Below are 12,098 nucleotides of genomic sequence, written 5' to 3'. Positions count from 1 at the left end.
CAGGTCCGACTAGATATTTTTCGGATAATAATATTAAAACTTAACCAGACAGGGTACCACAAAAATAATATTACATAAATTATGATAATATTTGAATTATAAAAACCTATTATCATATTAAAACTAATTCCACGGTAAATATTTTAAAAACATTAGAAATTAATGATTTGAATTGTCTATAAGGAGAAAATTAGTTAAGTAACTTTTTAATTGTTAAAGGATAAATTTTATTCATTTTTGAGATTATAATCTTCAACTAGATACGAGTTGTGATCATTTGATACATCGTTGAAAAAAATCGGTCAAGTGAGAGCTGAGAAAATATATGACAGCTACAAAAAAAACTAGATAGTAAAATAATTTTAATAGTAATAAAAAATTCTTTCTCGCAAAGGGAGACTACAGTGATGAGGAAACACAGTGGTATTACCGACGTGACAACAGTACATCGTATATATTGATATATAAAAAGTACAATTGATACTAGTTCCAAAATTCAGTCGTTTTTCTTAACTTGGGGAGACAAAATGTTCAAAATAAGTTTAACTTTATATTCAATGTAGTTTAGTTTCAACGTTTTTGAACATCGGCGGTGGTCTCATTATTTTGGCAAACCCTTGTAATGTCATTGCCGCGGGTTGGGTACAAAGCATGAAATATATTAGCATTATCGACGCGATGATCGTATATTGCGTTTGTTGATAGATAAAAAGGAAAATTTAAGGTAGTTCAAAATTTTAGTTATTTTTCTCGACAAAAAAAAAGAAAAAAAGAAAATAAGCTTAACCTATTCAATGTAAGTTATATTCATATGGTTTTTTATAAAAATTAACTTTCATTACTATGATCACACCTTGTAAGGTATTTTAAAATAAAAAAATCGCCTAGTTATATATTTTTTAAAAAATAATAGCAGTGTAAAATTTAAATTCAAAAAAATTATTTGAATACAAACATAGCATAATTTTTAACTACAGCAGCCGATTGCGCGTAGAAGATAAATCGTTGAAACAAATTTTTTTTGTTTTTAACTTATAATACGTAACATAAGCTTTAATTTAACATATCTTTAAAAGACAGAGTATTTCCGGATTAGTAAAAAAGTTCACTTTTCATGCAAAAGTTTCTGTTTTGAATCCCTCCAGTGAGTAAATCAAGAGGCATATTACCAAAAAAATTATGTCAAATGAAAGGGGAATATAAAAGGTGTTTATTGAAAAAAAAATAATAATTTTAATTTGTTCATTGTGTAAAAATTATGACTGTTATAAGAAAAAAAAAAGGTTTAAAAATATCGAAATTTACCGAATTTAAAAATCGTATTTTTTGGAGGATTTCTACCACTTACGGGAAATGTGTGAAAATTTTTCAATTTTTGATAATAATGTCTTCAACTATTTACGATTTGGGATCTTTTGACTTATCGTTGAGTATATAGAGATGATAAAAACTTTTTTTGTGTCAGTCGCTACTTTTAGTGACAGACACTGTTTGAACGGAACGCCCGGTAAAACTCGTGCAGGATAGTTAACGTTAGTTTCTGTAGTCTCTGATCATGTAAAAGAAAGAAGTAGGGAGTAGTCTGTATAAAATGAATAAAATGTATTTGTAGAATATATAATTACCTGTATTAAAAATATAAACCAAAATATTAACAGGGTTTAAATCTTTCGAACCATAGTAATATTTGAGCGAATATCCTGGTGAAGTGTAAAATAGGACCTCGTTTTTTTTTCTTCAAAATTGAAGGAATTTTGGTATAATTCCCCCGAATTTCTCTAAAATTAAAAATAAATCCTACCATGATATTTTACTAAAAATTATCATACAAATTGAGTGGTCACTCGATTTTTTGTAACTTTTGCGCCCTCCCCTGAACTTTGGGTTCAAAGTTGGAAAAAAATTTCACCTCAGTGTGACCCATCAATTTGTATTGAAATTTTACTGGGAGTCATGTGATGTAGTTTATTTTTAGTTTAAACGATTAAATAATAAGAAAAACCGAAAAAAAACCCACAAATAATGTGATATTATTTTAATTTCACGAGTTTATTTCGTCTTTAATTATTTATTCAAACCGATTATAATTTTTATCATTAAAACTGTTATAAAATTATAAATTTTTTTTCTTTTTAGGTCGGGAAAATAAAACAATCACAATATTGAAATGAATATTTTAAACTTTATTACAATAGGATAATTAGAAATAATTATTTTGATGTAATCGGCACATTACTCTTTCCCGAAATTAATGAATAATGAGAATATGGTACATCACTGAGCTCGTTAATATTTATTTAAATATTCGAAAAATTTTGTTCACTATTGAATAGTCACTAATTAAGTTACAAATAATATTAGATTACTTATAATAATAAAACTTATAATATGGTACAATGGTACCAAAATTCCTTCAATTTTGGAGAAAAAAAAACGAGGTCCTATTTTACACTTCACCAGGATACTCGCTCATATATTACTATGGTTCGAAAGATTTACACCCTGTATACATCAATGTGGTCCCCTCTTAATGCTAATACAACAATCAAATTTGATTAATAACTCTTTATCCAATATTAATGATGATGACTGGTTGATATGAATTGAAGGCGAGTGAAGTCGTTGGCTTCAGAATTGAACCAGGCAAAATGTACTGGCGAGAACAACAATGGCNATTCTACAGTATTATAAAACTAAAACTTTTTTTTCAGACCTTCAGGGATCTTCAAGTCTTTAACATTAATTTCTTATATGAAAACCAATATTTTTAGTAGATAAAATTATAGCAGAAATTTTATAAATCGATATTTTTGGTAAAGATTTAATATTATCAAGTGAAAAGCTCAAAAAATTAGATGAAATAGAGATAGACAGATTTAATATTATTGAATAATAAGTGTAAAAACATACAGTATTTCTTGTATGGGATTTAAAAATATATCGAGAGATAGAAGAAAGAGGGGAACAAATGAAAGCAAGAAAGGGAGTGATATGGAACATAACGCCATATCAATGTGACGTTATGAGTTAAAATAATTTGAATATATTTCGTGAGTATGTAGCACAAGCATTATAAAAATACACCATGCGAACTGTTCCCACAATCAATAATAATAAATTAAATAATAAATTGATATCACTAAAATGCAATTTATGTATATGTGTGAAATAATGTAGTTGTTTATAATTATTGTTTAAAATACACATGAACATATATATAATGTAAATACATATAAATTGATTTTTAGATGTTATGGAAAATTTTTTTAAGTTAAATAATCTGTACGGTCCGGAACCATATAAAATCTGGTTGGGTTCTTCACTAGCTTTAAATGTAACAAAGCCAGAAGATTTACAAGTACGTTTAGATGTTTTTAACATTATGTAATATATTTATCAATTAAACTCAATGTATTAAATTATTTTTTAAAGAAATAATTTATTATTTAAAAATTAATATGTGGATTATTTATAAATATTTAAATATTAGCTCAATATTTAGAGAAAAAAATTTTACTTGTGAACTTTTTACATTAGGATTACTGACACTTTTCATAACTATTCTTAATTACTAGTATATTTTATAGACCGACCTGTTACACAGGTCGGACAATTACTCACAAAATAAAAATAATTACCAGAGTATTTGAGGGTTTATTTAGTTACATTAAATGGTGAGAAGTATACTAAAGAAAAATTTTCAAAATTAAAATATTATATTTTTTTGTAGATTTTTTAGTTGTCATTTTATTTAATTAAAAAAATTAATTTTTTTTTAAACAGAAAATGGTATTAATTTTTTTTTTCAGATTATATTAAATAATTCTAATGCTTTTGACAGAGGTAAATTAGCCAAAATGTTGAGTGGTGCTTTTGGAGAAGGATTAATTACTACTTCTGGTGAGAAAAAATAATAATTATTTATATTATACTTAAATATCAATAAAAATAAAATAAAATTTAATATTTACTTGATTATTTTATAGAAAATATTAATTTTATAAAAGTAAATTATTTGCATCTCTATTATAAAAAGGTACAAATTTTTATTTTATTTTTTTAATACAATGTAGACAGTGCACATAAATATAATTTAACAGTTTATTCAGAATTTTTTTTTTATTCAATCATCAAAGGATAAATTGTATAGTGAAATATTTTAATAAAGAAATGAAATAGTTAATTTAAATATTGTTACTGTTTTTATATAATCTATGAATTTTTATCGTTGCTTTCAGTTCCTAAATGGAAAATACATCGACGAATTATCTCTCCTTTTTTTAACACTTCTTCCATAAATAAATTTTTACCAATTTTCAATGAAAATAGTGCAGGTTTCATATTAAATCTTCAAAAAGAACTGCGAAATTCCGAGTCATTTAATATTTGGGATTATGTTAATTCTGTTTCTGTTAATTCAATATGTGGTAAGTGATAATGGTAAAAATAATATTTAATCGAATTACATATTTTATTATTGAAATATATTGTGTTAAAGAATATTTTTAAAATTAAGTGGCAGATGCGATGAAGTGCATTATTGTTACTTTCAAGAGGAAACAAATAAATGCTATTTGTTTGAACTAAGAGTTTAGAGCGGGGATTGTAACAAAACATAAAAAAACGATTTCCGAACCAAAATATTTTTATTATTCAAAAACCAAACCAGAACCTTTAAAAATAAAGATTTATTTCAAAAGATATATTGATCTATATCGTATTTTGCATGCGCAAATAAAACCAAATATAATTTTTTCTCTTAAAAAGAAATGTAATATAATTTTTATCAATTGGGATTTAGACCATTCTTTGTCTAATTTCTATTGAGCATCTACCATCGCTAGTAATCGTACTTCCTAGATACTTAAATTGTTGAATCTGCTCAATTAAGTTATTATCTATTTCCAACCTCACTAAAGGAATTTCTTTTGCTTTAGTCACCACCATTGTTTTTGTTTTATTTGCATTTATTTTCATTTGGAAAACTGTGACTTGTCATTATTCGGTTCTTGAAACGGCTTTTTGCTAACACAAAGTCAATTTGGTAACAATTAGTATCCCCTGGTGCTACACATGTATAGCATCTTCTTTTTGGTACTTCAAACATTGTGTTGGTAACTAAAAAATTGTTCTGCTTACAAAAATTTACTAATCTTTCATCTCGGATGTTTCTTGTTCTTAATCCATGTTTGCCTACTATTTGATTTTCATGTCCTTCTCCTACTACCGCATATAATAATTACGTTATCGCTATCTCGAGTTATTCCTAGCAGTTCATCTAGAGAATCATACACTTGTTCGATTTCGTCGTCTTCACTATTCGAGGTTGGAAAGTATACCTGGATGACTATCATGTTTACTGTGGATGTCTTCAATTTTATTAGTAATATTCCATCATTCACATGATAGGTATTTTCTACTTGCAGTCCCCATTCTTTGTTTAATAGTATTCCAACACCGTTTTTCCCTTGTTTATCTCCACTATGTATCATTCGAAAATTGTCACTCCAGAAATCTCCGTTGTCACCCCATCTAGTTTCACACACTCCTAAAATATCAAGCTATTAAGTGTCAATTGTTGTTTAAGTTCTTCAAATATTCCTGGTCTTAACAACGTTCTCACGTTCCAGGTTCCTATTTTAGTTGCAATAGTTTTGTTTTTTATTTTATTTTCAATATTTTGTTTTTTGCTTTGGCATGTATTTTGCTGGCTAACGACCTGGGAAACCATGCTCTGCCCTCCACCCACAGGGGACAACTTTTATAGATATCTAATTTAATACTTATGTAATATACTTTAATTTGAAAAATAAAAATTGTCCTGGGGAATTACCTTCATGGTGAAAACGACTATCGAATTTTTTTTTTTTAATTCTTAATTTTATATGTTCAGTTTTATATTGTTATGTTTGAACAAGTTGCGCAACATGACGCAGTCAGCTGATGGCCGGCATATCTCCTCGTCTGAGACGGGTATTATATATAATACTTTAAAGGCTTACGGCGGGGGTAAACCGGTCCGTGTGTATAGCTGCCCAACGCATTGGACGTGCCGTGCATGTTTTTTTTCCTAATGCTTGATAGAATTGTATTGGATACGCTGTTGGTGTGATACGCACAACCTTTGTTTTCGTTTGCGTACGGTGACAATTGTCCAGTGGGATTTCGTTGAGTTGTTGCCAAATATACAACATTAGTTTCCTTGTTTGTGCTGTACTCGGGCCATCGTCCTATTTTTATTGTTGAAGATCTTTGGTCGTCCATTGCCTGGACCACGTGGCTTGGTCGGAGAGTCTGTGGATGGACTCGGCTTGGATGTTGTCTTCGTAATTGTATGTAAATTTATATTTAATTTTTTTTTTTTGTTAAAATATTTGTATTCTTTTGCGGACGTCCAGATTTAGTTATTGTAATAAAAATGTAGTATTAAAACCATTGTAATTGTTTGAATGGTAACCTTTTTTTCTTTTTATTTTCCCCTTTCAATGATTACAAACAATTATTGTGATTTGGTGTGTCATTACCAGTCATACGGACCAACCGTCTATTAGGAGTCCGGTGGCGAACATGTTATAACTTTTTGAACAAAATTTGGATCAATAATATTTTTCTATAAAGACTTTATACAGGTCCCTTTCGCCCGTCATACTTTATTCGATAATAATATACAAAAAATAATAGTGATTTCAATAAAATTTTGAGCTATTTTCACAAATTTACTGTAAATAATAATTATAACATTTTCTGACCACATAAATTTTAACAATACCATATTTTCAATTGTCTATTTAGTAATGTTAATTTTAAAGTTGCATATTATGCTAAAAAAAAATTATGATGAAATGTTGAACCTTTTTATGATTATAAAATTTAATAAAAATAAACTTTAAAAGACCAAAAAAATAGGATAAAAATGAAATGTTTACTGATTTTTTAAAATATACTAAAAATTAAAGTCAATAATAATTTGAAAAATAAATTTTTTTTGTTTTTAATTTTTTATTTAATATTATATTTTTAATTTTTATAGTCGATTGCCATAAAATTAACGACTACTTTATAATTTTTTATAATTTCTCTGTAAAAATTACAGTATTAAATTATTAGTAATTTTGATTTTTAATATGATAAATATAATAATAGTATGTGCAAAATTTCGATTCAAAATGTATTTTTTAACCTAACTTTTTGGTCTTTTAAAGTTGTTTTTCACAAAAATTTATCTTATTATATAATAGAATAAGGAAAAAAACACTTTACTGGGAAAATTACTTAGCGTGCTCAGATTTTCAAAATTTTTTTTTCAACGAAAGTACTCGGTCACCAGAATCCAGGAAAATTATTGGAAAAAGTTTCATCAGACCCGCCCAATGTCATTCCAGAGATATAATAAAGAAATCAATTCAATCCGTTCATTTTTTACCTTTTACGAGCTTTTTTTTTTTTTTGAAGTCCACGTGCATGGTTTTAATATGTGCATTGATTCATTTCTGCTCATACGTTTATTCTGATTCTTAATTATATTGTTTAATATGTATTTTTATTAGGACACTATTTTGCATTTGCACATAGCACTATATTTTATCGAGGAATATTATATGTTATATATAAATTTTAAGACAGTTATAATTATATAAGTTTGTACTTTCATTATCAGAACAGTACATTATTAATAATTTTTTTTTCTCATATATGATCTATGAATTTATGAGTTTATCGTTTAAATTGGGATTCATCTATGAATACTATGCTGTCCAACGTTAAATCGCAGTTACCAATATTTTTATCAAAATTAAATTTTTAACATAGTTCCACGTATAATAACCTGCAGAATTTTTTTTTAATTATTCTATAATATAAACACAATTATTATAATTAGAATATTAATATTTTTGTGTATACCAGGGGTGTATTTAAGGGAGAAGTATTTAAGGGAACCCCCTTGAACCAGCGCTATCAATATTTTTTTAATCAACTTCTAATAAATAAGGACCTAATGTCCTTTTTTTTCATCATTACTTTAATTTTTAGCAAAAAAAATTCTATAACATTCTTAACAAAGTAAAAAATATTAAAAACCCTCCTAAAATAATTTTTAAATAGGCCTAAAGAGAATACCTCATTAAAAAACGTCAACCTTATACCCAATACATTCTCTTTTTGAATTTTGCTGATTTAAATAATAACATTTTTAATATATTTTTGTTACAATGATTCTGATGTAATATTTTTTCTGAAAAACACTTATCGTGCTCGGCGTAGGCGGGTACCCCTACCGGAATAAGTGGCCTACTTATGATGACGGCCCGAAGAGGCTTACGCGCAGAAGGCACGTAAGCCTCGTAGGGCTCCGTGTCTGGGGCGGAGCCCCAGCTAGACGGAGCCTAGTAATAAAATTTTATTTCATTTTATAACTCGTTTTAGTTCGACATACAAGTTTGAAATTTATATCGTTAAATTAAAAATTTTATATGGATTTAAAAAGTTGTATTGTTTAGCCTGATATGTGTTCAGAAACTTATATAATTACTATTTACAGTAAAGTTATGAGAAAAGTTCAAAATTTCGTTAAAATCACTATTTTTTTGTAAGATTATCCAAATAAATAATTTCTAAAGAAACTATAATAATCATTTTTATGTAACTCTTTATATTTAAATAAAAGTATTTAAGTAGTATTTTAAATACTTCCAAAAAAAGTGGATTTATACACATGTTATTTACAGAAGCAGCACTGGGACATCATCGTGATGAGGAAGATGACGACAAATCTGAATTTTTTTATTTAGTGAGAAAGTAAAATATTAATTTACTTCTATACAATATATTATTATTATACTTACAGTAATTTGAATGATGACGAAATTGTAAACAGAATTTTAGGGAAATCTAAAATTTTGACTTTTAAAACAATATAGCAACTTTTTAATAATCTCAAAATAATCCGAATAATTTCACTGTTCATTTTTAATTTAGAGAAGTCAAAAGATTTTTTTTATCTAGGGTTTAAAATAATCGCATCAGAGAGTTAAAACTTAACCCGTATAATTTTAATTGAATTGATAAAATAAATTTTATATTCAACTTTTAATTAATGAACATTTTTTTAGAATTACAGAGCGAGTTAATGCCAGACTAAAGAAGCCATGGTTGTATCCTGATTTTATTTTTAGTATTTATGGAAAAATTACAGGCTTGAATCAAATGTATGAAAATTTATATAAATTTCCAAACAAAGTGAGTTTTATAACTTTTGATTAAAAAAAATAAACACCGCATTGGGGAACGTTGGCACGACTGTACCACGTTCATATAACATTTTTTTAAATATATTTTTTTAATAATAAAAAACCCAGCATAATTTTAAATTGATNACTTGTCCCATCTATGCCTCGTCCACACTGTGCCTCGACCCCACTGTGCTACTGTTTTTTAATATATATTTTTAATAATAAAAAACCCAGAATAATTTTAAATTGATATTCATTCATTTAGAAATTTATACAGAAAAATGATACAAATTTTAAAATATTTTATATTTTGTTACCTCTATGGCAAACGTGTATCAATTAATAACTGAATAAAATGTCAATTGTTACAAACAATGAGAACAATAGAAACATGTTTCCTTATTTACTGAACAATAAAAATATATACTACCGTCAAACATTACATAATTTCAAACGAAATAAAACAAAAATTAACAAATCAAACATAACTTACAAACGGAATAAAAAAAATAACAAGAAATAAGCAGAAAACGGTAAATATAATGCTGCTTCATTATAACTCATAAAATACGTTAATATTTTGATATGTATGAATACGAGTAAGCCAGTGTAAATCAGTATTTAAAAAATAAAATTTATAAAATAGTAACTATGTAAGGGAAATTCTCATAGCCGAAAAATTACAGGTTAATTACTAATAAGGTAAAAAAATTATCAATAACATTTATCGCAAATTGTAAAACATAAAAAATTGATGTTGTTTAAGTATCGCAAACGAAAAACAAAACTCCATAACGTTTATTTAAATTATTTAAAATGTAAACACAATAATATTGTTAACGTTTTAACTGTCATAACATAAAAATAAAATATATAATTTTAATTCAAATCCTGATAATATATCGTGTATACAATTCACATAAAAATTGTTACATACTTTACTAATAACGATATACTTATTAGATAATTAAAGAAAAAAAAAGCCTGTATGTTCAAAGAAAGAAAACCAACCACAGTTCTTTAAACTTAACCAACAATGAAGGTAATGTTCTAGTTAATTTATATTTAATTTATTTATGAAATAAATGTTGATAAACATTGTAGATAAACAAAGACCAATATTTTTGGAATTATTGTTGGAGTTAAATGATGAAGGAGCCTATTTTTTAAACAATGATTTAAGAGATGAAGTTTTAACTATGATAATTGCAGTAAAATAATATTATTAATATCTTTATATATTGTTTAAAAACCCAATTAATGTAATAACACTATTTTTTCAATAGGGCAGTGAGACTATTTCTATAACCACTTGTTTCTGTATTTTAATGTTAGCTATCCATCAAGACATACAGGTAATATACAGTTTTATAAATGATCTTCAATATTTATTATATTTAAAATGTAATTTCATATTTTCAGGACAAAGTTTATGATGAAATTTACCAAATAATGGGAGAAGGTGATCGAAAAGTAACAATTGAAGATACGGTTAAGTTTGTATATCTGGAACAATGTATCAAGGAAACTCTTCGAATGTATCCCGCAGCACCAGTGATAATGAGATATCTTCAAGATGATGTCAAAATGAGTAATTTTTCCGAGTTTATCATGAATAAAACATGCTTAAACTGGTGTTTTTGATTTTTAAGGTAATTACACAATTCCAAAAGATACTACTATTTTTATACCAATAATAGTCACTCATCATCTACCAGAGTTGTACCCAAATCCCTGGGAGTACAACCCACATAATTTTGATCCAGAGAAGGTTGCAAAACGACACAAGTATAGTTTTATTGCGTTTAGTGGTGGACCTAGGAATTGTATAGGTAACATGTAAAAAATTAGTATAATCATAGAATAAATATAATTAATAATTTTTAATAATTTAGGGGAAAAGTATGCAATGCTATTAATGAAAGTTTTGCTATCTACATTTTTACGTAACTATAGTGTTCATACTAAATGCAAAATGTCTGATATAAAGTTAAAATTCGAATTATCGTTAAAAAACGCTGACGGATATCAAGTAACAATACGTCCTAGAAACACGAAACCGACATACAAAGTTTAATTGAGTTTAAAAAAAAAGTTTTGATTTAAAATTTTCGTTTTTTTCAATTATGGTCTATAAAAATGTATGTATGAGTAATAATTCATTATTTAGTAATCATTTAACTAAAAGTTATTTTAAGTCATAGAATTGGTATGTATAGTCAGTGGAGTATTTTGACTATTTTGAAATTTAATAAAAATACAATTTTTTTTTTTATTAAAAATAATTAAAATTAATTTTACTACTATGTGTTTTTTTTTTTTTGGTGTCTGTTACCACTTTTTCACAGCTCTCACTGGACCGATTTTGATGAAAAATACATTTAATATTTAGTTTAAGATATTAATCTAAAAACTGAAAAAAAAATCTCCTTTATCAAATAAAAAATTGCTTAACCAGATTTCTCCATTTGAAAATTAGAATAATTTAATTCTAACATTTTAAAAGTATTTATTGTAAAATTAGGCTTGATATGATAATACATTTCAATTACAAAATTAAATAATTTTACTTTGTAATTTATTAATTTTAAGGTCTATTTGTGTGCTACTATGAATCAATAATATTCCAAATTTTTTGGTAACATTTTGCATTTTTAAAAAAATGATTTTTAATTTCAATTGAATTTAACAATGGATTTTTACAACTATAATCTAATTTTATAATACGCTCAATTGAGTAGATTTTTTTTGAACTACTTGATTGGTTTTTTTAGTTAAAATAAATCTTAAAAATTAATTTAGTTCTGAATATTTCAATTGTAGAGTATTTTTAAACACTAAAAGTTACTAAGAAATGATTACTGTTAT

At 26.1% G+C, this 12,098-nt stretch overlaps 1 protein-coding gene across 1 annotated transcript; it reads left to right on the top strand.

The window, feature by feature from the left end:
• Positions 1-3,248: 3,248 nt before the first annotated feature.
• Positions 3,249-11,494, top strand: LOC126907746 (cytochrome P450 4C1-like). The gene is made up of 11 exons (XM_050689328.1): positions 3,249-3,358; positions 3,810-3,900; positions 4,239-4,427; positions 8,727-8,796; positions 9,111-9,237; positions 10,194-10,272; positions 10,335-10,441; positions 10,517-10,585; positions 10,653-10,821; positions 10,883-11,062; positions 11,126-11,494. Exons 1-11 carry the CDS (start codon positions 3,254-3,256, stop codon positions 11,305-11,307), a joined length of 1,368 nt encoding a protein of 455 aa, XP_050545285.1. The 5' UTR covers positions 3,249-3,253; the 3' UTR covers positions 11,308-11,494.
• Positions 11,495-12,098: the final 604 nt, after the last annotated feature.

Source organism: Daktulosphaira vitifoliae, unplaced genomic scaffold, assembly GCF_025091365.1.
Source record: "Daktulosphaira vitifoliae isolate Bord-2020 unplaced genomic scaffold, ASM2509136v1 Scaffold_5, whole genome shotgun sequence".
NCBI lineage: Eukaryota > Metazoa > Arthropoda > Insecta > Hemiptera > Phylloxeridae > Daktulosphaira > Daktulosphaira vitifoliae.
Note: the sequence above shows the minus strand (reverse complement) of the source record. Positions and strands in the feature narration are given on the sequence as shown.